Source organism: Dermacentor albipictus, chromosome 5, assembly GCF_038994185.2.
Source record: "Dermacentor albipictus isolate Rhodes 1998 colony chromosome 5, USDA_Dalb.pri_finalv2, whole genome shotgun sequence".
Taxonomy (NCBI): domain Eukaryota; kingdom Metazoa; phylum Arthropoda; class Arachnida; order Ixodida; family Ixodidae; genus Dermacentor; species Dermacentor albipictus.
In genome coordinates this window covers 8,310,796-8,338,327 of record NC_091825.1, presented here as the reverse complement: position 1 = coordinate 8,338,327, position 27,532 = coordinate 8,310,796, and the positions used below count along the sequence as shown (strand labels likewise).

General features: G+C 48.2%; 1 protein-coding gene across 1 annotated transcript in view; it reads left to right on the top strand.

The window, feature by feature from the left end:
• LOC139059839 (hydroxylysine kinase) overlaps positions 1–27,532 on the top strand; it is a 345,249-nt gene that overhangs the window by 261,696 nt on the left and 56,021 nt on the right. Inside the window, exon 6 of the mRNA XM_070538251.1 lies at positions 24,975–25,108. Within this exon, the coding sequence (XP_070394352.1) occupies positions 24,975–25,108 (134 nt within the window). The remainder of the gene's footprint in view (positions 1–24,974; positions 25,109–27,532) is intronic.

Sequence of the window (27,532 nt, the reverse complement as noted above, 5' to 3'; positions counted from 1 at the left end):
CCTGCTTGAAAGTCCGCTACAGTGGAAGCGTACTCATTGCAAAAAATGGCGTAGTTGAATAGCAGCTGGTTTGATGAGAGGAGGAAGAGAACATAATACACGCGGAAAACTTGTCATCACTAGTTACATATGCAAACAGCGAGAAATCTAGTAGAAAGATACAGCACATATGATTGTACGAACGATGTATGAAAATTGTGTTCTCATACGAGTTTCAGGAGGAGACACAATCAAATCGCTCCGCTACTACGTGCCTGGATAGCATTGCGGCTATCAAGGCTGGCAAACACCATTTGACTCAGTCCCCGCCGCCTATCGAAAGCACCAGCACTATGTTGGTTCTCTTGGGCGCGGTCGTGTGCTGCATGATGCCATTTGCCGTTGTTCATATGGTTTTCAGTTAGATTTTTATGTGCACGTGTGCGGATGCGTGTATTTTTTAGTGTTTGCATGTGTACGTACGTGCGTGTTTGTGCAGTGCGTGTGTGCGCATTTTCGCGCTTATACACGCGTTTGTACAAATGTTTGTTTGTGTGTGCGTGATTTTGTTTACGTGTGCGTGCGTGTTAGTGTGCGCGCGTGTGCCTTCGCGTGTGCGTGATTATTTTTATGTGCGCGTGTGTGTGTGCAATTGTGGTATGTGTATGCCTACATTTGTGGGATTGTGTGCGTTTATGTGATTGCTTTTATGTGTGCGTGCATATTGTGTCTGTGCGTACATGCGTGCTTGTTTGTGTGGGTGATTGTGTGTGCGCTTGTGTGTGCAAGCGTGTTATTGTATGTGTGTGTGATTTTGTGCATTTGTGGGTGCGTGTATATTTGTGTACGTGAATATGAGTGTTGTCTGTGTGCATAGACGTGCGTTTGTGATTGTGCATGTACGGCCGTGAGTTTCTCTGCAGAAGCGCGTGTGTGGGTGCGTATCTGCATGCTCGCGTTCCGCGTGCACGTCCTTTTTTTGCGTGTGCATGCTCATTCATTCCATGGGGTCGGTAGAGTTACTGTCACGTTTATATATATATGGGATCAGTTGAGTAAATCTTCCTCTTAAGTGCTTCATTTTATATTTACGACTTTCTAACGAATATGCTAAATCCCGAACGGTTCTTTTACCAAATTTCAACCTCTGAATAACTTTTCCCGGGCACGTGCGGACAATTGCGACAAAATCACGACGCTTTTCATACATGCGCCACGACGGCGTGGAGAAGGTGAGAGCCATCATTGCACCGGCAGAGACCCCACCCTGAAAGCCGGGCACCGTAGTTTAAAAAGCGAGCGGTATTGCGTACTCCAGGGTAGCGTATCATACTGCTGCCGAGTTGTAGCGGCGCCTGCCTATAGAAGCTCGACCGACGTTACTTATCGGGTAGCGTGGCGTTGTCTGCGGGCTGCAGCCATCCGGTAGACCATGGCGATCAAGCAAGGGCGAGACAATTTCTAGTGCGAAACTTGCACGATTTATTCAAAGGCAGATGAAAGAAAATGAAAGGAGCATGAAGTGTCCAAAAGTACATTTTGGAGCCCCGTAAATAGGCTCTCTACAATAGTGCGCGAGATCTTGCTTCCGTCGACGTCACGTGAACGGCACGGAAAGAATGTCCCTCCTCCTCTGGTTATATCGAGCCTGCTATTCGGTTATACCGAGCCTGCTATCGTCCCGCCTCCTGGAATTGTAGACGCCTGTCCGCTTCCTCTGCGCGTTGCGGTTTCGTGGAAGTTCTCCTCTAGGTCCAATTCGAGAAAAGGGTCTCTCTAAACTCGCACACCCACACGCACATACACACACAAAAGAGGCCTGTACACCGCGGGGCTTCCGGCAGACAGGCAGACACTCGAAACGGTCAAGGCGAATTAGAAAGTCACGCTTCATTTCGACGATGCCTGGTGGAAGAAGGTCGGGTGAGAGAAAGTTCTTTCTGCACGTGGAGCGGGACGCCAACAATAGCAGGCGAAGCCACGCCTCATTTCGACGAGGCAGGGTGAGATGGTCGGTGGAAATTCCTTTCAACACGTGGTTCCAAACGCCAACTCTAACAACGTCTCCGGCGGGGGAGGAAGAACCAGAGGTGTAGGGGCGAACAGCCGCTGTACGAGGGATCGGCGTTTCGGTAGCAGAATTCCCCTTAGTGGTGACGAACCCTCAGTTCGTAGCACGTAGATTCCTGGGAGTGGTCATCAGTCCTCGTGGCGCTGTTGTGACTTTTCTCCCTGGTCCGGCCCGGTGAAATTGGTCTTGCAAGCAGGTCTCGCAACTTTTCCTCTCCTGCGTGGGCAACCAATCACCCCAGAACAGTGCCGGACCCACAACCACAAAGCAGCGAGCACAAGGCAACTCTCCCCCAATACACACCCGGCTTTCAAGAAAAGAAAACCCGCTACACCTTTCCCATTCCCTACGCGCGTCCTCCCCCCCTGAACACAAAAAACAGCCATTTCTTGAAAGCGTTAAGACGTGGTTATTAGAATCAGCTAACAATCGGCTTCACTTCGAAAAACGTATGAATTCGGAAAAACGAATGAACGAACGTAAAAATGCCACGGAGACCCGGATGAGCATGGGGCTTTCGTTACTCTAGGGGCAACGACTCAAACCATCGGCATTGCTGTTAAGCTTACCCTTCTGGTAGCGAATATCGAAGGTGTACTGTTGAAGAGCCAAGCTCCAGCGCAAAAGACGACCGTTTTTCGTTGACATGGACTGCAGCCATGTGAGGGGGCAGTGGTCAGTCTCTATGGTGAACACAATTGAGCTTGGGAGTAAGGGTACGCACCAGGGATCAGTGCTGTCTACCCTACTCTTCAACGTGGCTATAAGAGAACTCCCCGAGCAATTGGCAAAGCTCGAGGGATTAAAATTTAGTATATATGCGGATGATATCACCTTCTGGGTCAACCGGGGAAGTGATTCAGCCGTCGAAAGCCTGTTCCAGGCCGCCACTGACATCATAGTCGATTACGCGGCCGAGAAATGCCTAGCATGCTCGCCGCAGAAATCAGAATTGTTGATATACAATCCGAAACACTTAAGGTGCAAGGCACCGTCGGAGATCAGAATTAAAGTGGCGGGTAAGGAGGTACCAATAGTCGAGCAAATTAGAATCTTGGGCCTGATTCTCCAGTCACCCTGACACAAAGGCGAGACCACCAAGAGGCTGCAGAATCACGCAATACAGACCCTGAGCCTAATTAGGCGGGTGGCCAGCAAAGGCCGAGAGCTAAAGGAGAAAAAATTTAATTTAACTAATACAGGCGTACATATTCAGCCGGGTGAGCTATGCAACGCCATATCTCGATTTGAAAGCGGTGGAAAGAGGAAAGATTGATTCTCTAATGAGGAAATGCGTAAAAGGAGCGCTGGTACTGCCCATGTGTACATCCACAGAGAGAGTGATGGCTCTAGGAGTGCACAACACATGGGCAGAACTGGCGGAAGCGGTACGAACCTCTCAAATTGAGAGACTTAGCACCACGAGGACAGGAAGAGCCATATTCGCCAAAGTTGGAATAAATCCGGACAGAGGCCCCACCCAAAAGGTGGAAGTAGATCGGGAAGTGAGAGAAAATCTGACTATCCCCCCCGCGCCAAAAAACATGCACCCGGAACATTGCAAAGACAGGAGGCATAAACGAGCCGAAGCAAAAATTAGATTAAAAATTCGGTAATATTTCGAAACATGAGGTGGCCTATGTAGACGTGGCGGGAGGTAGCGGCAGTTTTACGGTGGCAACGGCCGTCAGCGGCTGGGGTATTCCCGTGACCACTGTCACTCTGCGCGGGCGCAACATAGACGTTGCCGAGGAAATTGCAATCGCATCAGCTTGTGCTGTAACGGACGCGAAATTTGTGATCAGTGACAGCAAAACTGCCATACAAAATTTTAGCAAGGGAAGGATCTCCGAAATGTTCAAGTGGGCCTGATAATAATATCCCTAATTTGTTTCTCCGTAGATATGCTGTAACCTTATCAAAGTTTCTTGTTATAATATTCCGTGCTTCATTATTGTCGTCTGAGTTACCGAATGACTGGAGAACAATAGCACCAATTCATAAAAAGGGAGACCGTCTACTTGTAGATAATTACCGTCCTATTTCTTTGGCGTCATCATGCTGCAAACTCATCGAACATATCTAGAACATATCATAGCAAAAAGCATAATCACATATCTAGAAAAACATTCAATTTTAACTAATTTCCAGCACGGGTTCAGACGAGGGTATTCGACTGTCACACAGCTGGTCACTGTAGTTCATTCAATAAAACTTGGTGCTGGGCTATTTGGTGATGCATTCTTTAAAACTGATGGTAGCGCTAAAGTGTGTCCGTTCCTTTTTAGCGCTACCATCAGTTTTAATGAAATTAGTTCATTCGTTTGCATCAACCCTTGACAAGAACGGACAAACAGACATAATTTTCCTTGACTTCCGTAGGGCATTCGATACGGTCCCTCATGATAAATTATTCCTAAAACTTGAAAATGCAGGAATCCCTCAGTTGTTTATCTCTTGGATTTCGGGTTATTTGTCTAACCGGACACAATTCGTTGAGATAAATGGCGAAAAATCGGGCTGCCTTCCGGTCACATCGGGTGTTCCCCAGGGCAGTGTGCTCGGTCCTCTTCTTTTTGTTCTATATATTAATGATATTGTTAACACGGTTGAAGGTGGTGTACAGATTCGATTATTTGCCGATGACTGTGTGCTCTTTAAAGATATTGTTTCTCTCCATGATCAAACTAGTTTATGTTGTAGTCTAAATAACACTCTTGCATGGTGCGAGTGCTGGGGAATGACAATAAACACAGACAAAAGCGTACTACTGCGAATGACACATAAGAAATCACCCCTGCTTTACACATATAAGTTGGGTCCATCACCTCTTCGTGAAGTCACTAGCTATAAATACCTAGGAGTGACCCTTAACAATTCACTATCAATCACATAACTAACACTTGCGCTTCAGCCTTCAGAAAACTATGCCTGCTGAGACACAAACTTAAGAAAGCCCCACCTAACGTTAAAATGCTATGCTACAGCTCCCTAATTAGACCTAAGCTCGAATATGCTTGCATAGTTTGGGATTCATACACAAAAACTAATATCAATAGTCTTGAGAGAATTCAGAGAAAAGCGGTCAGATTGATATTTAACAAATTTTCCAGATGTGATTCCCCCACCGAACTTATGAAAATTAACAACCTTGAACCACTCGAACTTAAAAGAAAAAAAACAGAGACTTGAGTTCCTAAAACTACTTCACACTAACAATTTATCCCTTGACTCATCTGAACATTTATCGCAGTTTTCGACCAGAACTACACGCCACCGCAGGCATGATGCATTAACCCCTTACTTTGCAAGAACAAACACATATAAGTTTTCTTTTTTTCCTCGAACTGTAACCGAATGGAATTGTATAAATTGAATCTACTTCCAAATCTTGTTTTTCATTGTTCTGTTTGTTTTGCCAATCTGATTTTCTTTGTATGTACCATATGTCGCCCTCCCTGCTTGGACCACGTGTCCGCAGTATTCAATAAATAAATAAATCTCGCCCTTAGCGGCCAGAATCCTAGGCCAGAGAAAGTTAGATAGAAAAATTCAAATACTTTGGACTCCGGCGCACGAAGCCGTCCCCGGCAACGAGGCGGCCCACGAGCTGGCTCGAGATCTCTACCGCCGAGCCGCTACGGGGCCCCTCGATGACCGAGGGAGCGGAGAGCGCATGCTAAAATATAGGCAGATCACGCAGCATTATAGATTGGCTCGTAGACTGGTATCCCCGCCAGACCCAAAATTAAACAACAGACAAGCAGTCGCGTGGAGACGACTACAAACTTAAACGTATCCGCACCCGGTTATGGCGAAGCACATGTTCGCCGAGGCCAGGAGCGATAGATGTAATCTTTGTGGGGCGAGAGGGTCCCTCGACCACATAATAAGGGAATGCCCGTACTCTCCCGGCGGAACGCACAAAATAGGTAGTAAAGACACCTGGGAGACCCTGCTGCGCAGCTCGGACTCTGAGCTCCAGCTCCGGCTCGTCCAACTGGCTGAAGCGGCTGCTGGGACCCAAGACCTCCCAGCCTGCATCTGAGGCGGCGGTACTCACCCCCTGACCTGCGTGTCGAGGGGTGGGTAGACCACCTTATCCGTTGGAAAGTATAGTTTATTCTATCAATCTATACGGTGAACCTTGAACCAGCGATATAGCAAGGTAGCTTCTGCACCACCCATACTACGCAGGCGCATTCCTTTTCTGATAGCTGAAAGCTTTGTACTGGCGTACAGTGCAGGGTGTTCGTTCTCGTCATCTCTCTTTTGACAGAGCACCACCCCCATACCCCTGTCGCTGGCGTCACACTGAAGAATGAATGGCTTAGAGCAGTCGGGCGCGTTCAACACTGGCTGACTCGTTTGTGCGTTCTTCAGCATACTAAAGGTCTTTTCTTTTGCGGCATCCCACTTTACCGTTTGTGGTTCTGTTTTTCGAAGAGCATCCGTTAAAGGACTCGTAATCTCGGAATACCGCGGGACATGTCTTTGGTAATAACCTGCCAAGCCAAGGAATAATCTGATGTCCCGCTTGGTGCGTGGTTGCGGGAAGTTGTCTATTGAGGTCAGTTTAACCTCTGAAGGCCGACGATGACCTTGCCCTATTACATGACCTAGATAAGCTACCTCCGCGCGCCCTAATTGGCACTTGGGAGCCTTAACAGTTAAGTTGGCCTCTCGCAGACGACACAGCACGGTTGGCAGGTGTTGCATATGGTCGGCCCATGATGAAGAAAAGATTGTGATGTCATCGAGATACGGAAGTGCAAATTCGTCGTAGCACCTGGTCCACAAGGCTAAAGAAGCAATATGGCGCATTCTTCAATCCAAAGCTCAGGACTTTCGGACGAAAGGTTCCCATCGGTGCAATAAACGCCGCAAGCCTGCTTGCCCTCTCGGTCAATGGAACCTGCCAATACCCTCTGATTAAATCGAGCGTAGAGATGAAATTAGCACTGCTGACTTTCTCAAGCCTTTCCTCGATATGCGGTATTGGATAAGTCTGGTCTTTCGTGATTAAATTGAGCCTGCGGTAGTCGATACATGGTCGCAGCTCCTTTCCTAGGACCTCAACTAAGATAAGAGGCGAGGTATAATCACTCTTTCCTGACTCGATTACACCTAGCTCCAACATCTTGTTTATTCCAGCGGTCATGACTTCACGTTGACGAGGCGAAACGCGATAAGCTTTCGAACGAACTGGGTCCGACGAGGTCAACTCAATATCGTGAACGATCGCAGTGGTCGTGCCCGGTGTGTCTGATGATACGTCTTTAAATCCAAGCACGCGTTCCCCTCAGTTCGGCCCTTTGATTGGGACTCAACTCCGCCTGTTCTTCTAACTTGTCAATCTTCTTGTGAATGCCTGTTGCCACCGTCACTGCTGTTAGCTCTGGAAAGTCGACAGGCATCTCCTCAGGTTGGTTAAGGGACATGTTCACAATGGCTTCCCTCTGCCGGTAGGTTTTAAGTAGATTGCTATGGTACACTTGGTGGTGTCCTTCGTTATCCCGGTACCGTGATTACGTAGTTTGTTTCAGATAATTTCTGAATTATGTCAACCAGTCCTTCCCATTGAACTTCTAGTTTGTTTTTTAAACGAGGATTCCGTGACTTGTAACGAGGATCCCGTGACTTGTAATCGCTGCATCATGCGTGTATGAAGGGACGTATGCAGCTTCACCGTCGATGTCGCATGTCGATGTCGCTGTTGTACACGGCTTGACTGAAGGCGCAGTAAGGAAGCTGGCGGATGACAGGAACAAAGCCTGTACAAGAACAACGAGACGCATAGTCAGCGATGTGCACCCTGCGCTTTCGCCGTGCCCACTCAAGTACGGCCCACACGGCTTTCGCCATGCCCACTTGTGTAGCATAGCAGCAATACGTCGAGTAAATTTGAAGTAGTTAAGATGGCGACAAGGAGTCTGCCGTGCAATGTATGGGGTGATTGAAAGGCAGCGGCATGGTCTTTCAAGGGGCACTGCCCCAGTCGCTCAACGTAGGTGTCGTTACGGGGGCATCCAGAAATGAAGATACCCTATGTTGAGGCGTCGAAAAAGCCATATTGACTCCAGAATGTGTTGGTGAGGGTGTTTCAAAAAATATGTAAAAAAAGGAAAAGAGAGGGGGGGGGACCGAAACCCGAATAACAAATTGGAAGGTTACGTTCGCAGAAGCGGGTGGGGGCAGGTGTACATGGGAGAAGGGTGTCGTACAGTTGATACAAACGTAAAAACCTGAAAGAGTATATAAAATTGAGTAGTAGGCAGGAAAAAAATTTTCTCAATGGAAGAGTAGGTGAGGTTAAGGATTAAGGTTAGCTGGTGGCATAATGTGTTTTGTATCTTGGTTGATGATATGAGAATTTCATATTTAAGTTACCGCTTTTAAAGATTCTAAGTTGCTACGTGCCAAATTAGTTCCCGTCGGGCGTAGGCAATTAAACTTGTGTATGAGGTATGATTCTGTATATTTCCTTTCGCGAGGGGAACGGAAATTTGTTTGTAGTATATCGAGCCTTGCTTCGTCAAATATATGATCATGTTCATTAAAGTGGCTGACTACTGCTTTAGGTAAATTGTGTTTTGTGTCTGCACGGTGACCGTTGAGTCTTGTATGAATTTGTTGTCCAGTCTCGCCTATGTATTGTTTGCTACAAGCGGTGCATTCTAAACAGTAGACTACTTGTTGATGTGCAGGTGAAAGCCGAAGTTACCTTGTGTGCTTAATTCGACGCTGTACTTTATTACCGTAGTAGTAGAATGAATATGCTTGCATGTAAAGCACCTGGGGCGGCCGCAGGGACTGGTTTCCAACTTCCTCGTTGTCTTTAGTTTGGCGTGCACAAGAACATATTTAAAATTAGTGTTGCGTATTTAGGCTACTCTGGCAGGGTCGGGAAAAATCTTGTTTCTCGTTGCTGGTGAGAATTGGGTAGTATTTACTGAGGATTTTATTCACGTTTGGGAGTGCGTTTGAGAATTTAGTAGTAAGAAGAGGCGTTGTTGCTCTTGTGATCCTTGGGCGGGGCTTGAGGACCTCAGCTCGATCAAGTTTTGTAGCAGTGGCGTAGGCTGTTTGAAGGTCACTGTTTGGGTGGTTCCTGTTTGATAGGGTTTCTTTGAAGTGATCGAGTCTATCTATGTAGTCTTGGTATTCAACGCAAATGCAACCTAGTCGTGTGGCTTGGCCTTTAAAGATACCTTGTTTGCAATGTCTGTGATGGTGGCTGGTACATTCTAGGTATTGTTGTTTGTCGAAAGGTTTCCTATACAGCGTTGTCTTTAGCTCCCCATTGTCAATGTATATTGTTGTGTCCAGAAAGGTTATGCGCTCAGTTGAGGATTCTGATGTGAATTTTAATGTTGGGTGGAAAGAGTTTAGAAATGCTTCATATTTATCTAGACTGTCTTGACCATGTCCCCATATTATGAGTACGTCGTCTACGTATCGTAGGTATGTGTGGGGCTTGTCAGTGCAGCGCGATAGGAAATCTGTTTCTAGAATCCCCATAAATATGTTCGCGTAGGTTGGTGCAAAAGGCGTACCCATGCTTGTACCATGTATCTGTAGGTAGTAACGCTCCTCAAATTCGATGTAATTATGTGTTAGAAATAATTCAAGGAGAGGCAAGTAGACTTCAGTAGAGTGTTGTGTATTGTGCTTAGACAGCGTTTGTTTTATCGAAGATAAACCATCAGGGATTGGAATGTTGGTGTACAGCGCCATGAGGTCTAGTGTTGCGAGAATTGTGTTTGTTGTGGGGTAGTGTGCCTTTAGTATTATTGTCCTCTATAATTCTCAGCAGGTGGGGCGTATCCTGTACAAATGACGGAAGTGCTTTTGGCAAAAGGACTTCTTCTTGGGCAAGTTGGTGCTGTAGTGGTTAAAGGTAGTGGTTAAAGGCAGTGGTTAAAGAATGTGGAGAAGCTCTCTGTCGGGGTGTTGTTGTTTGATAGCATTGGGCGACCTGTGATAATAGCAGTGTACAGTTCAGCGGATGGAATTTTATGAATTTTTGGAAGGTGGTAGAAACGCCCGGCAGTTTAGTTGCTTGGTTTAAGAAATTTGTATTCTGACGGTGTTATCAATTCATCACTCAAAAGTGATTTCAGCCTGTTGGTAATTGTAACTGTGTAGGATAATTTCGGATCGTTATCTATGCGTTTTCAGTAAGTTGAGACTTGGCTCGCCAGCGAGGATCGGGAGATGCAACTAGCGCTTCTCGACCAAGCACGGCGGACCGCTCAAGCCAGTGGGGCCCTGGACTAGGGGCTCCACCCACTCGCTTTCTGCATTTTTTTTCTTTTAAATAAACGTTTTGATATATATTCAGTAAGTTGAAGATAACGCGCCCAACTGACCTCTTGAAGCATGCAGCTGAATGCGTGCTGCAAAGTTTCTGACTAGCACTGGCACTGTACGTAACTTCAGTAGTCCCGGATTACCTGTGGGCCAGACACCGTCAAGCGCGCGGCTGATTTATAACGAAAGCATGCCACCAGCAAAATGACACCTTCTGTTTTGTGACTCCTTAATTCAACAACGTTCCGTACACAGTAGACTGCCAAACTGAATAAATTCAAACACACAAAACTCACGTTAAGCATGGTCCGCATCGTGGGCTGGTGAACAAACCATGTGATCCGTCCAGCGAGCAGCAACGAAGGCCTTTCAAAGGAGATAATTTGTCAGCCATCTCGCGTCGCCGCGAAAACACGACAGTCGTTAGTCATTCGTTGGATGTAACAACAAATCCTCCACGGTAACTGAATTCTAACTTAGGTGCACATTCTGCCTATATGACATACTCTCGCCAGGTAGTTGTCGCGACGCTGCGCCGACGCGATTGACGACGGACTAGGCAAGCGCACTGTGTATCTCGACGTCAGTCGAAAAAGCCAGTCCTCTCGCCCCACATCTTCTTGAACATACCATGGTTCTGGCAGCATTTGCAATCTTCAAAACTTTTAGGGATAGCGGCAAGTGACAAAATCACATGCAGTTATCGCGACGACTGAGTTATCGAAGTGATCGAGGCCGTTGCATCCGGCGACGCAGGCTCATTTTCGCTGGCTGGCTGAAGATCATAAAAACGTTGACAGGAGGCTTGACAGGTAATCACCTGCAGCAGGAACGAATATTGCGTAAGCGACGCAAGCATAGTAGCGCCGCTCCCACGCCCCAAGTGCAGACTGATGTGCCGGTTCTTAAGTACACAAGTAATCCTCGGTGTTAGTCCATGGTTGGCTGGCTGGCAGAGGACACCACTCGTAGAGGGCTTTAGTGTAAAAGTCCATATTGTTGCTTTCTTTATCTGTAGTGTCTTCCTCAGAAATGCGGAAACCAGTCCAGTCCGTTGCATTCGGTGACGCAGGCTCATTTTCGCTGGCTGGCTGAAGATCACAAAAACGTTGAAAGGATGCTTGACAGGTAATCACCTGCAGCAGGAACGAATATTGCGTAAGCGACGCAAGCATAGTAGCGCCGCTTCCACGCCCCAAGTGCAGACTGATGTGCCGGTTCTTAAGTACACAAGTAATCCTCGGTGTTAGTCCATGGTTGGCTGGCTGGCAGAGGACACCACTCGTAGAGGGCTTTAGTGTAAAAGTCCATATTGTTGCTTTCTTTATCTGTAATGTCTTCCTCAGAAATGCGGAAACCAGTCCAGTCCGTTGCATTCGGTGACGCAGGCTCATTTTCGCTGGCTGGCTGAAGATCACAAAAACGTTGACAGGAGGCTTGACAGGTAATCACCTGCAGCAGGAACGAATATTGCGTAAGCGACGCAAGCATAGTAGCGCCGCTTCCACGCCCCAAGTGCAGACTGATGTGCCGGTTCTTAAGTACACAAGTAATCCTCGGTGTTAGTCCATGGTTGGCTGGCTGGCAGAGGACACCACTCGTAGAGGGCTTTAGTGTAAAAGTCCATATTGTTGCTTTCTTTATCTGTAATGTCTTCCTCAGAAATGCGGAAACCAGTCCAGTCCGTTGCATTCGGTGACGCAGGCTCATTTTCGCTGGCTGGCTGAAGATCACAAAAACGTTGACAGGAGGCTTGACAGGTAATCACCTGCAGCAGGAACGAATATTGCGTAAGCGACGCAAGCATAGTAGCGCCGCTTCCACGCCCCAAGTGCAGACTGATGTGCCGGTTCTTAAGTACACAAGTAATCCTCGGTGTTAGTCCATGGTTGGCTGGCTGGCAGAGGACACCACTCGTAGAGGGCTTTAGTGTAAAAGTCCATATTGTTGCTTTCTTTATCTGTAATGTCTTCCTCAGAAATGCGGAAACCACTCCAGTCCGTTGCATTCGGTGACGCAGGCTCATTTTCGCTGGCTGGCTGAAGATCACAAAAACGTTGAAAGGAGGCTTGACAGGTAATCACCTGCAGCAGGAACGAATATTGCGTAAGCGACGCAAGCATAGTAGCGCCGCTTCCACGCCCCAAGTGCAGACTGATGTGCCGGTTCTTAAGTACACAAGTAATCCTCGGTGTTAGTCCATGGTTGGCTGGCTGGCAGAGGACACCACTCGTAGAGGGCTTTAGTGTAAAAGTCCATATTGTTGCTTTCTTTATCTGTAATGTCTTCCTCAGAAATGCGGAAACCAGTCCAGTCCGTTGCATTCGGTGACGCAGGCTCATTTTCGCTGGCTGGCTGAAGATCACAAAAACGTTGAAAGGAGGCTTGACAGGTAATCACCTGCAGCAGGAACGAATATTGCGTAAGCGACGCAAGCATAGTAGCGCCGCTTCCACGCCCCAAGTGCAGACTGATGTGCCGGTTCTTAAGTACAAAGTAATCCTCGGTGTTAGTCCATGGTTGGCTGGCTGGCAGAGGACACCACTCGTAGAGGGCTTTAGTGTAAAAGTCCATATTGTTGCTTTCTTTATCTGTAATGTCTTCCTCAGAAATGCGGAAACCAGTCCAGTCCGTTGCATTCGGTGACGCAGGCTCATTTTCGCTGGCTGGCTGAAGATCACAAAAACGTTGACAGGAGGCTTGACAGGTAATCACCTGCAGCAGGAACGAATATTGCGTAAGCGACGCAAGCATAGTAGCGCCGCTTCCACGCCCCAAGTGCAGACTGATGTGCCGGTTCTTAAGTACACAAGTAATCCTCGGTGTTAGTCCATGGTTGGCTGGCTGGCAGAGGACACCACTCGTAGAGGGCTTTAGTGTAAAAGTCCATATTGTTGCTTTCTTTATCTGTAATGTCTTCCTCAGAAATGCGGAAACCAGTCCAGTCCGTTGCATTCGGTGACGCAGGCTCATTTTCGCTGGCTGGCTGAAGATCACAAAAACGTTGAAAGGAGGCTTGACAGGTAATCACCTGCAGCAGGAACGAATATTGCGTAAGCGACGCAAGCATAGTAGCGCCGCTTCCACGCCCCAAGTGCAGACTGATGTGCCGGTTCTTAAGTACACAAGTAATCCTCGGTGTTAGTCCATGGTTGGCTGGCTGGCAGAGGACACCACTCGTAGAGGGCTTTAGTGTAAAAGTCCATATTGTTGCTTTCTTTATCTGTAATGTCTTCCTCAGAAATGCGGAAACCAGTCCAGTCCGTTGCATTCGGCGACGCAGGCTCATTTTCGCTGGCTGGCTGAAGATCACAAAAACGTTGACAGGAGGCTTGACAGGTAATCACCTGCAGCAGGAACGAATATTGCGTAAGCGACGCAAGCATAGTAGCGCCGCTTCCACGCCCCAAGTGCAGACTGATGTGCCGGTTCTTAAGTACACAAGTAATCCTCGGTGTTAGTCCATGGTTGGCTGGCTGGCAGAGGACACCACTCGTAGAGGGCTTTAGTGTAAAAGTCCATATTGTTGCTTTCTTTATCTGTAATGTCTTCCTCAGAAATGCGGAAACCAGTCCAGTCCGTTGCATTCGGTGACGCAGGCTCATTTTCGCTGGCTGGCTGAAGATCACAAAAACGTTGACAGGAGGCTTGACAGGTAATCACCTGCAGCAGGAACGAATATTGCGTAAGCGACGCAAGCATAGTAGCGCCGCTTCCACGCCCCAAGTGCAGACTGATGTGCCGGTTCTTAAGTACACAAGTAATCCTCGGTGTTAGTCCATGGTTGGCTGGCTGGCAGAGGACACCACTCGTAGAGGGCTTTAGTGTAAAAGTCCATATTGTTGCTTTCTTTATCTGTAATGTCTTCCTCAGAAATGCGGAAACCAGTCCAGTCCGTTGCATTCGGTGACGCAGGCTCATTTTCGCTGGCTGGCTGAAGATCACAAAAACGTTGAAAGGAGGCTTGACAGGTAATCACCTGCAGCAGGAACGAATATTGCGTAAGCGACGCAAGCATAGTAGTGCCGCTTCCACGCCCCAAGTGCAGACTGATGTGCCGGTCCTTAAGTAGACAAGTAATCCTTGGTGTTAGTCCATGGTTGGCTGGCTGGCAGAGGACACCACTCGTAGAGGGCTTTAGTGTAAAATTCCGTATTGTTGCTTTCTTTACCTGTAATGTCTTCCTCAGAAATGCGGAAGCCAGTCCAGTCCGTTGCATTCGGTGACGCAGGCTCGTTTTCGCTGGCTGGCTGAAGATCACAAAAACGTTGACAGGAGGCTCGACAGGTAAGGATCTGCAGCAGGAATGAAAATTGCGTAAGCGACGCAAGCAAAGTAGCGCCGATTCTACGCCCATATATATGTAACATTCGTAATGTACGTTTCATACTTTACATGGGTGACATACATTACATGCGGTACATATGTTAACATACGTAACGTACGTTAAACCATACGTTAAATTGCTTTATTTACAGATAGCACCTCACGAGGGTTGACCCAAATATTGTGAAATTGGGCACCCTGAATCCGTCGAAAAGCACAGTAACCGAGCCCGTAGCTTTGGTACGCTGTGCAGCCAACGCTGTTGGGTTGTATTCATGCACAGCATATTTCGTGATCATACTTTGACTCTCATTGAGGTTCGCTCTTCTAACTCCCTTGCATATAGAGTGGGGGGCCGTTTCATAAGCGCTCACTTCATATTCCATCTCCATGACCATAATACTATTGACTTCATTCTCAGATACTTTTCGTCATGATCGCAGTCCGGTTTACTAACCACCACGATATTCTGTGTGAAGTTGGGACAGAAATCTTCCTTCGCCTGGTCTGCTGTGAGTCCAGCCGCCTCGACGACCGCTTCTGCAATAGCTGCAGTGCTGACCTTGTTCAGGTTGAGGCCACCCCGAGGCCTAACGATCATTTTTTTTGTGCTCCTCCGGCAGTTGCGGCATCCTCGACGCCTTTACAATCCGGCGCTTGAGTTTGTCGGCCCCGGCGGCACTTTTGTCGGCGATCTTTATTTCTTGTAATTCTTGGGTCAAATCGGCAGCTCCACCAGCTCCCCAGGTCCTTTTCGTAGATCGTGATCTTCGGTTAGTGATCACCTGTGAACCCACATTCTTTTGTCATCTTCCGTCTCCGAGCAGAGTTTGTCGTCCCTACGTGTATCAGCCATGCCGGCTTGGCGGGCTCGCTAGACCTACGTGGCGTTAGGCCCATCGTGGCGTCCACGCGCGATGCACAGAAAAGGTGTTGAAAGTAAAAAAATCGTGGCCCACCTCGTCCAAAGGGACCCACCATTTCCTGTTAACTTTACGAATCGGATGATGTGCTTGAATGCGCGATCCGTCCCAAATTGCCTGCGGAATCATTCGGAAAAGACAGAACCGACGCGGGGACGAACGTCCGCTCTCTTCTGCTTCTTCTTCCTTCCCTTGTTTGCATTGTGTAAATGCACTCTGGCTTTCTTTTTTGTACGTTTAATCCCTGTATCAGCTTGGTGGAATATTAAAGAACAGAACATACAGGGACTCTCATTTTGCTTTTCGCATTTGTTCGCCATTGTGCTATGTGCTGAAGAACCAGACGATGTAAGAAGTGACAGGACGTAAAAAAAAATCTTGTATTCGGACAAGGACATGTCTGATTCATCGGCGTTTCCAGGCGTAAATTGGTAGAAATTTGCCTTGCCTCGACTATCTTTTTTTTTATTTCGCCATAGAACAGCAAGTTTCACGTGACCAGTACCGGGAATTTTAGACAAAAGTTGGGTAAGAATGATGGAAATAAAGTCCTTCGAGACGAATGAGGTCAGGCGAACTTTCAGCATTACTCTCGTAGTTCGATTGAACGTCTCGATGTAGCTTTCGAGCGCATACTCTTGGCGGACTTTGAGCGACGGAAATAAAATGCGAATACGCAGCCAGCGCCGAGCAACTAGCGTCGGCATGCCACCGTACTACACGATCTCACCAGACGACATTTTCTCCAGAGCGAATCTGCGCAATGTGTCTTCAGGAGCCCTGCACGGTTATTGGGCTTTCTCAAACACTATGTTACGCGGTAGGTATTAGTGGCAGCCTCGTTGCACTTTCTCCATTCCATGCGCTCAGCGGATAACCATTATTGCTTTCGCATCAGATGGGGCGGCTCTATTCCCCATGAGTATCTTTTGCGGAGCTGTCTTAGGCTAGTGTACAGCGTTTTGTCACGTGCGTGTGCGAAAACTATCATCATCTGGGCCGCGTTTACTGGCGTATGAGGCTGTAGGGGGCATGATTACATAGGTGAACGACGTAGTAAATCTCAGTTCCGTTTCACCTTTCCGATGGTTTGGCGACGTGTCGCCCGAACTGAGGGAGAACAGCGCGCGCACGATGAGCAATGGCGGGGGCAGAACCGGAATGTGCGCGGCGGCAGCGAACGGCACAGAATGCCGACGAAGCTCGTGCGAAAAACGCCAAGCGTATGCAGGTCGCCAGGCAATACGACCCATATCGCGAGGCGGAGAATTCTGCCCAGCGACTTCGGCGCCATTGGGTCAACGTCCATCTGTTCAAGGGTGCGAACGCCAGGTTCCACCTCTTAGGGGGTTACCTACCCTGACGTGGTGTACGAGTACGACAGGAGGCTCCCACAGAAGCTAGCGTACGTGGCGTTGAGTCTCTGTACCGACGTTAACCATCTCTACGTTGCCAACGCCAAGGGTGAACGCCTGTTATACCATGCCAAAGAAAACTTGCATCTTGACCTACAGGACGAGTACAGCCACAGACCATCTTCCTACTGCAACCAAGGCGTGCGCTGCTCGGCTCCTCGAGCGGCGTTCGCTCGCGCTCGCCGCGTTGAACGTGAGCTCGCTGCGTCTTCGCGCCACGGATATCGTCCACGACGCCGTGCTCAGAGACATGCCTCCCTGTGCCCGTCCGGGGCCTGGAGGGACGCCATGTTTCAGGTGGATGGCTACATTCGCGTCGTGTGCGACAGGTGCGTCGTTACCCGAGCGGGCGGCGTTGCCCTCTACGCCACGAACGACAGCGCCGCCGTTGCGCCCGATGCCTTACCGACGACGGGCCTTGCCGTGGAACGTGCCTACATCGTCGCCACCGTATACGTTCAGCACGGAACGTCAAAGAGGAACCCTGAAAACTTTAGGAACGACACATTTGGGTGGATCCACCCGGTCAACCCCAGTCCCATCATCATTGCAGGCGACCTTAACGTCGACATTTTTCCTCAAGAGGGAAAGTAGCGTTTCTGTTAGAAAGGTTCGGCCTTCAATGTTACACCAAGACCAACGTCTCCACGAAGTGCCATCGGTCGTGCATAAACCTAACGTTCGCCAAGAGCACCTCTCGGACCCTCACAGAGCCCATAGGCGTCCATGATAGCAACCATGAAGCCATAATTACAGTGGGCACGAGATAAACGTAAATACAAATAAACATAAAAAAGTGGATAGCTCTGCTATATTATTTTATTTTATTTATTTACAATACCTTACAGGACTCCAGAGGGCATTGTGTAAGGGGGACGAACAAGGATATTATCAGAAATGCAATATATATAGGTCAAAAACGGAAAGGAAAGCCTTGCACAGGGCTAGCACTAAAAAGCAGCAAACAAACATAAGTGCTAAGTACACAAAATAATTGCAGTATATAAATACAGCACAATTTTCGGATACAGGACTAAAGAAAAAAAAGTAAAGCAGGGGTTTACAAAAACACAGTCGCCAAAAAGTGCGATAATTTATGCAAGAGATGGTTTAACGTCACGGTGTCACTTGAAAGTATTCGCGCAGCTGATCATAGAATGATTGATGCTTGCATATGAATGCAATACCTGTCGGGAAGATCCATCCAAAGAACGATGGCACCTGGAAAGGCTGAAGAATTGAAGGCTTGTGTTCTTCCGTGTATGCGCTTGATGTTGTACTGATTACGTAAACGGCTCCAAATGCGTGACGGCGCTTTGACAGGTAATGCCGATTCCCTGGTGCAGTGGCGATATTTATGAAATAAGCACAAAAGCGTTTGAACGACGAATATATAATGGTTCAAGAGCGATATCAAGTTTCATCTGTGTTACGCTCGAAAGGGGGCTGTAGTTTCGTGTAATGAAACGATTGGCTCTGTTTTTTAAGGATTCATCATCATCATCATCATCAGCCTGGTTACGCCCACTGCAGGGCAAAGGCCTCTCCCATATTTTTCCTACAACCCCGGTCATGTACTAATTGTGGCCATGCCGTCCCTGCAAACTTCTTAATCTCATCCGCCCACCTAACTTTCTGCCGCCCCCTGCTACGCTTCCCTTCCCTTGGGATCCAGTCCGTAACCCTTAATGACCATCGGTTATCCTCCCTCCTCATTACATGTCCTGCCCATGCCCATTTCTTTTTCTTGATTTCAACTAAGATGTCATTCACTCGCGTTTGTTCCCTCACCCACTCTGCTCTTTTCTTATCCCTTAACGTTACACCTATCATTCTTCTTTCCATAGCTCGTTGCGTCGTCCTCAATTTCAGTAGAACCCTTTTCGTAAGCCTCCAGGTTTCTGCCCCGTAGGTGAGTACTGGTAAGACGCAGCTATTATACACTTTCCTCTTCAGGGATAATGGCAACCTGCTGTTCATGATCTGAGAATGCCTGCCAAATGCACCCCAGCCCATTCTTATTCTTCTGATTATTTCTGTCTCATGATCCGGATCTGCCATCACTACCTGCCATAGGTAGATGTATTCCCTTACTACTTCCAGTGCCTGGCTGCCTATTGTGCCTCGCTGCCTCTGGGACGCCCACATCCAAACCACCAAAACCATCCAGCGCACAGTCGAGACGCCCGAAGTCAACCGCCGGCTCCTACAGCTGTGGGAAGCCCGTGAGGGCCTCTTCAAACGGTGGAAGCGACGGCGGTTAAACCAGAAACTATGTCTACGAATCGACCGTATGACAGACGAAGCCAGAAATTACGTGAACGTCCTGACGCAGAAAAATTGGGTACAGTTTTGCACCTCGCTCAAGGGTACCCTGAGTACGGCGCAGACGTGGGCCATCCTACGTTGCCTGATCGAGCCGGACAAGGCGAAATCGACAACCATACGGACGCTTCTAGATATCGCTCACAACTTCCCCGGAAACGACCAGGATCTCATAGGCATACTAAATACCAGATACCTGGGTAGCGACCCCATGCAACCCTGCCTCCTAAAATACGAAGAAGCAACAAGACTAGACCTGAACGCTCCGATCACGGAGGAAGAGGTGTATGCCGCGCTACGAGCCTCAAAACGCAACACTGCTCCCGGAGCTGACAAAATCACCAATGCCATAATTAGAAACCTGAGTCCGATGCACATTCAGGACTTGACCTAATACCTAAATGAGGAACTCTGGAGCAAGGGCCACGTACCGAACGAGTGGTAACACGCGGAAATCGTGACCATTCCGAAACCCGGCAAGAAGCCTGCGATCGACGCCCTGCGTCCCATCTCGCTGACTTCGTGCCTCGGCAAGCTGTACGAGAGGGTCATCAAAATCCGCTTCCAACATTTCATACAGGACAGTGACCTCTTCCCGCCCACTATGCTTGGCTTCAGGTTGGGACTTACTGCGCAAGATCCTTTCCTAATCTTAAGGGAAGAAGTTCTCAAGGGCATCCCGAAGGGAGGAGAACACCTCCTGCTCGCACTCGACCTGAAAGGGGCCTTCGATAATATCTCTCACGAGGCCATTCTCAAGGGGCTGAACGACATCAGATGCGGGGAGCGCATCTCTATTTACGTCAAATTGTTCCTGATGGGCCGGAGGGCAACCATCGAAATAGGCCAGACTCGATCGGATGTGATCGACGTGCCGAACAAAGGAACGCGGCGAGGGGCGATAGTCTCCCTGATTCTCTTCAACGTTGCGATGCTAACGCTGACCAAAGAGCTGCGGAAGATCCCGGACCTAGGTTACGCCCTGTACGCAGACGACATCAGGCTCTGCGCCACCAAGGGCTCCCTCGCGCGAAAAGACGCGACCCTTCAGGAGGCCGCGACGGCCGTGGAGAGATTTCAGGCAGCGAGCGGGATGCGTTGCGCACCCCAGAAGTCCGAGGTGATGCGGGTGCACGGAGGAGGAATCTACAAGTCCCCCGGCCCTATCAACCTCTATCTAGAGGGCCAGAAGATCACGGAAAGCAATAAGACTAGGATTCTGGATTTTTGGATCCAGAGCAACCTGAAAGCCTCCCACACCATCCGAACACTAAGGTCTGCTACCAATCAGATCTCGCATATGATCAAACGAATAACAAGAAGCCGCAAGGGCACGCGAGAACAGGACACGCTTCGCCTCGTCCAGGCTCTGGTGATCAGTAAAGTGACGTATAGCATGCCGTATCACTGCCACTCGCTAAACAAACGCGACCAAGAACAAGTCGATGCCATCATCAGAGGCGCGTACAAAACGGCCTTGAGTCTCCCTGTCGCCACCTAAAAGGAGAAGTTAGCAGCCCTCGGGATTCACAACACCCTTGCTGAGCTGTCGGACGCAGTTATGACTTCGCAAAAAACCAGATTACAGAACACGGCGGTGGGCAGAGCCATCCTCCACCGGACCGGAACGGCAACGGAACTCTGTGCCCTCGGTGGGCAACGATCACTCCCACCCGAGGTCAGAGGCAAGATCACGGCTAACCCCATACCGAAGCACATGAGTCATGAACCCCATGAAGGACGACGCAAGGCTCGCATCGACAGACAGCGCCGACAATTCAAGGGTGACTCGTACGTAACGTATGTGGGCGTAGCGGCGTACCCTGTAGGGGGCCTCTTCGCGGTGGCCGCTGTGAACGGGAGAGACAACTCCTTGACCCTCGCGGCCTCCGTAAGGGCAGAGACCCCAGCTGTGGCGCTAGTAATAAAGCAACAAGACAGGGTAGGCAGGGAAGTTCACGTCGTTGCCGACTCGCAGCAGACCTGCCGTAACTTTATCAACGGACGAACACCGCTGCTGCCGGCTCAGATTCTAGACCCAAGGCTGCAAGAATTTCATCAAATCACGTGGACGCCGGGCCACGCTGGACTGTAGGGGAATGAAAGGGCGAACGCCTTAGCTCGAGTGCTAATCAACTAAACGAGGCGAAACCAATCGTCTCATGCTCTTGCCATCGAATTACTGCGACCGACTCGAGATCCAGCGACTCAACCACAGGATTTATCCTCCCCCTCACACGAAATTCAGCACTGAAGAGGCAGTAGCTCTCAGGCTTATTCAGACCAACACACTCCCAAACCTACACGGATACAGCAAACTGTACCCCCATATACATCGTGGCATATGCCCCTGGTGCGGCGACACACGCCCTACACTTTCACATCTCGTGGGGGTGCGAGGGCAAAGCTCAACACTTAAAGACGCCAAGCACGTCATTTGAGCGGTGGGAGGTACAGCTGACCGGCGATACCCTGGCGGGAAAAGAAGCTCTCGTCCAGCAAGTACGTCGAGCAGCCACGGCCAGTGGAGTCCTGGAATGAGGACCCCACCCACTCGACCTCAAGAGCAACGACCTCGATGGTCTAAATAAATGTTTTCTCTCTCACTCTTCGCGTTGCGCTATGTGCGACACTTCAAAATGCATAACCGCGAACTGGACCTCCTGCGGTTCTATAGTTAGTCCTAGATAAATGGCATTATGTATAGTCAAGTTTCTTTTCGCAACGTTCCAGGAAGGAATGTTATGAGGCAAGTCTTCATTTAGTACAAGCCAAAAATGAATATGCGCCGCATAAATAAAGGCGTGTGCCCACCTCTCGAATGCACGCATGTACAAACAAATAAGAGTTTGCGTATTTTTGAAGATCTCTTTTGCACATTTTATCTTTAGGCAAAATAAATCCGCACTGCCAAGGTCAAGCGCCATAATAATTTGGTTCTTACAACACATCATGACGAACAAAAAATAGCGAAATTTCGTGTATGTTAGTGACTCTCGTGCATACGGTGTTCTGAATTATTAACGTTTGTTATTATTAGTCGTTTTATTAGTAATTATTAGTATTTTCGTGAATCTTGGTTTGATTGAGCACGGATGAGTAGAATTTAGTCAGTCTGAGTCCGAGTGGCCCACCTGAGTATAAAATCTGTAAGTTTGAATCTGAGTGAGCCTGGCTGAGTGTAGCTCTGGTGAGTCTGAGTCCGTGTTACCCGGCTGAGTAGAATTTAGGTGAGTCTGAGTGAGCTCTAAACCATAAATATAATTTGTGAGTCTGAGTCCGAGGGAACCTTGTTTGTTTTGCCGACATACGGTCAAACGCCGAAAAGCACAGCCGTGTGTCACGCTTTCACGACAGGAACGACACTGGCAAATCATGGTTGTAAGTTAAGCTCGTGGGTAGAGAAATGGTTTATTTTAAATTGTAGAAAACGTAAGAGAAGAATGGTTGCCTTTTCAGCTTAAGACATAGTGTACAACTTCTTATAGGTGGTGACGAGGGCGCAGGTGGACCGTAAAAATTTTCAACGTGAAGGCGAGGTGAGGGCGGCCATTGCGCGGAAAGGGTGAGGGACCAAAAGAAATAATGAGCAAAAGAATTTTGCCCACCTCTTCTCGCGGTGTGATCACACTGACCTATGCTTGGGGGAGTGTTGGAAGTATCGGATACATGAAAAATTGGAGGACGCTTAAGCTTCACCTCCAAGAGTGGAACGCGATAGCGTTATCACACCCCGTTCGCACCGCCCCCTCAAACGATCTACGCGAGCCTAACGTCGTGATCGGCACGGACAGCCGGGCCACAATGCGCCATGAAGGCGGACGCGATAATGGGGCTGACGCCTCGATGGGATCGTCCTCTATCTCGCTTGGGAGCAAGACGCAGACGCATACTCCTCGCCAGCAGCACGGCAAACATCGCAAGGGACGCTTTCCCACCAGACGCGCTACAGCGCAGCGATCACGTCAGAGGCGCCCCGCATCGGACGGTGCAACAAGGAATCGCGCTGTGAGCGGAAAGAGGCACGGCGTCGCCTAAACACACACGAGGGTTCGAGTGACGTACCCTGGAAGTTGCAAGGGCAGATAGCGACAAAACTTATTAAACGCAAGGGTATTGGAGCATCCTCGCGCCGGCCCCCCGCACGGCCCCAATGCGCTCAAACGAGATAGAGGGGAGAAGCGGGTGAGTGGTGCGCCACGTGTCGGGGCAGCGCCGTACATTGCGACGAGGCGGTCTTCTGTGTTTGCCGCAAGATGGCTCTGCGTGTACGCAGAGCGCAGAAGAGATGTAGTGGAAACTTACTTCGCTACTCGTGTAAGTGTGACTTCTGTAATTTACATGCTCATAATTGCTGATGTACACCACAGTATAACTTTCTACGGCACGTTTCAAAGGCAACACCCCATTCCCTAGAGGCACTTTTGTCCCGCTTTGAGCCATCGAAGTTGTATAAAGATCTTGTTGATGTGTTCTTGCCTGTACCGTTCTATCGTGCAGCATTTGGTTTCGGTTCAGAACGAGATGTTCTTAAGAGAGTTAAACGAATGCCGGTAAGAGCTTCTGTCAAATCTTTCTTTCTTCAACTACATACAGGCACTGTCCCAGTGAAACTGTGGTTGCAAAGCGAAGGCATTTTTTTACCTTGGTCTGTGAATTGCTTTATATGCAAAAAAGCGGAGACGATTGAGCATATCTTTCTGGACTGCCATGACACAGTGTTCTGTGGGATATTCTGAACGCAGCTGTAAAAAGGATTTGCTGTTAAGTGCTTTCGTGATACGCTTCCTGCCATGCGCGGAAACAGAGGGAGTGCCTGTCGATCTGTTAATGCTCCTGTGCATGCATAGGGTGTAGCGAACGCGTATAGATATTAGACATGAGCGCATTTTTCAGGCGCCAGCACATGAATACTCCCATTGAAAGTGTGCTATATATGCGCGAATTTTTCTGTGCAGAGAGTGATCGTCCTGATTGGCTAAGCGCTTTGGACAAAGTGACTAGCCTACATCGTTTTTATCACAACACACTGGTCCGGCATTGACTAGTTGTTCTTTATGACCATGTAATATTCACATTGTACTTTCTTTTGCAAAGCCGGTAATAATAAAAAAACTTGTGTCTGAGTCGTAGCGTCTCCGTCTCAGACTCGGGAGACCCTGGTTCGATCCCCATCCAGCCCATCTTGCCAGTTCATGTTATTTTTTCATAGCCTTCCAAAATTTTTCTCTCACGGCCAACGCCACCGATGCCGACGGCACGGCTTTTCTGCGACACGAACTCCTTAACGGTTTCGCGTTAAAAATGCAGGTCAAGCAGCCGCAGCACGAAGAGCCTGACAAAGGACAGAGCATTGCAAGGAGACCGTCCTTTTTTCCTACATTCGCGTACTATGCAGTAGCGCCCTTATGACCTGTGACCAACTCGCCCAAGCTTCTAGCCTGATACACTACAGGCAGAGCACATAGGGATGAAAGTGCCGGGTTATCTCTAAACTGACGGTATCTGGTAAATGGAGCAACAAATGCAGTTACAGCTGGTTTATTTCAACTTCTTTTAAGAAAGGCACTCACCTGAAAGGTATATGTTAAGCCCAACAGTAACTCGCGCCCTCCACCGCAGGTACTTTTGTGAAGGAGTGCGCAGTACGGCTCTTCACCTTCGTGCCTGGACGCACGCTGAACCGCAGGAAAGTCAACGACCGCTTGTGCCTCACTTGGGGTGATCTCCTTGGAAGGATACACCGGACCATCCAGGTGCGTAGGAGGAAGTGTTACTCCGAAAACAGCGTCTGTTCTTCAGCCGCCTCTGGTGCGTTACTGGACGCGATATCCAGACCTGCGGAATAAAAGAGCAAATGATCAGGGTGTGCAGTTCTGGCTCTTACTTTAGTATTTTCCATGGGAGCGGTTCGACACGATGACTAGTTGTTGGCATCGCAGTGTTTCTTAGCATGACATTTTTGCCGGCATAATCGGTAACTCAATAATTTCGAAAGAAACTTGGCACCCGTGTAACTGTTCGTTAGACGATGTGTTTATATTTTCCAATAATGATATTGCAGAAACAGTCAGGTATTGGCAACGTACGTTTTAGGGCCAGTTGACATATGTTCACAAAAACATTTATGCAGAAACTCCTCTGGGAGTTGTCTACGTATGGGTAACCACTGTGCCACTTGCTCAACTCCATGGAGTCTGGTGTCATTACCAATGTTGTGAAACCTTATCCGACAAGTACAACTCCGATGGCGAATAGGTAGAGTATCCGCCTCGCGTGCAAGAGGACCGTGGTTCGAGTCCCGGTGCCGCGCAATTTTCCACCGGATAAAAAAAGAAAATCCGCGTGTTGATAAAGTTGCATAAACAGGCCTGGAGTGCGGCCTGATCCCGGTGAACAGAACCGGTAACGCACTCTTTCACCAGAGCAGGATTGACCACCCCGGTGCAGTACTTGGCCACAACCTCCTAAATGAATACAACAATCAAACCCCGGCCCCTTCAGTCCCCAGCAGCCGCGAAGCAACTGACCACGGCGGCGGTCAGACCTGTGACGCAGCAGAGGATGCTAAGAATCCCTGGATCCGGACAGGCCGCCATTGGAATCTGAACCTGGCAACGTTTAACGTTAGAACGTTATCTAGTGAGGCGAGTTTAGCGGTGTTATTTGATGAATTAGAGGGTAGTAAATAGATAGATAGATAGATAGATAGATAGTACTTTTATTCATGTCAATTCACGTACACCAAAATCAGGCCTACCAAAGCCTCACCAAGGGCTTGAGTGGCAGCGCCTGGCAGACAGCGAACATTAGCAAAACAAAGGAAAATAGAGATGGTTGCAACGAACTCGACAAACAAACAAAACAAAAAAAGAAAAATTTAACAACTCGTAGAGACAGATATAGAAACATAATTACAACAGCAAAAGGATGACAGTAATGCGAAATTAAGAGAGTAACCCTCGATTAAATCATTATGGGGCAGGAAGTAATGCGGAGACATACCGCAAAATTTTTTTCAGGGTGTATTTTGTTCTCATGCGGAATACACTAGGTGGCATACTATTGAAACAGGCAGGTACGTAGTATTGACGCGTGCGCTTTCCGTATCGGGTTGAGGAGCGAGGAATGCAGTAACGGTATTTAGGTCTTAAATCACGTGCAGGAGCATATGGAATGGTGAACTGACTGTACCAGAAATGTTTAAGCACAATAGTTTCTGTTAATAGAGCGTTAAAATTTGGAAGCTGTAATCTTCTAAAAATATCAATGTTATTACCAATGGGCAGGTCGTAGGCAATATTCTTTAAAAGTAAACGTAGAAGCGAATTCACCCTGCGCTGCCAACGAACCGTGCAGTGACCATAAATAGTGATTGCGTATCTAAGCACACTATAAGCTAGAGCGTGTGTAACACATTTACGGACAGAAAAAGGCATAAAATGCCTAATATTATACAGGACACAAGATGCAGCGCGAAGTCTTTGACAAACAAAAGAAAGGTGCGAGTTCCAAGACAGATCACTGTCGAAGATCAGGCCAAGATATTTGACCGAATACGCATATTTTACTGGTACACAGTTACAATGAGAACAGGAGGAAGTGTGCAAATAAACAGGATGACTCAACTCAATTTTTTTTAAAGGGTTATGAAAACATATAAGTTGCGTTTTAGAAGTATTAACATTGATAAGGTTAGACTTAAACCAGTCCATGGCTTTAATAGCTGCCATCTGTAATGCGGTAACAGCATCAGTGTATTTCTTTGCGCGCGCAACAATGACAGTGTCGTCGGCATACTGAAACAATGAAACAGGCACATTGTTAGCAAGATCATTAACGTATAGATTGAATAACAAAGGACTCAATATAGAACCTTGTGGGACTCCGGAAGTAATTGCCGTGAAATCGCTATGGAATCTTGAAATTGACACATACTGGCGCCTATCTTGTAAAAAGTTAGTAAGTAAGTGTAGAAACGAACCTCGAAATCCCAATGTAGAAAGTTTATCAAGCAGAAGAACGTGGCAGATACTATCGAAGGCCTTGCTGACGTCAAGAAAAAGAGAGCATACGACTTCATTCTTATCAAAAGCTGAATTTAGTGTGTCAGAGAATTCTTCAAGAAGATCTGTTGTTCCTTTTCCTGGTATGAAGCCATACTGACAAGGTGATAGAAC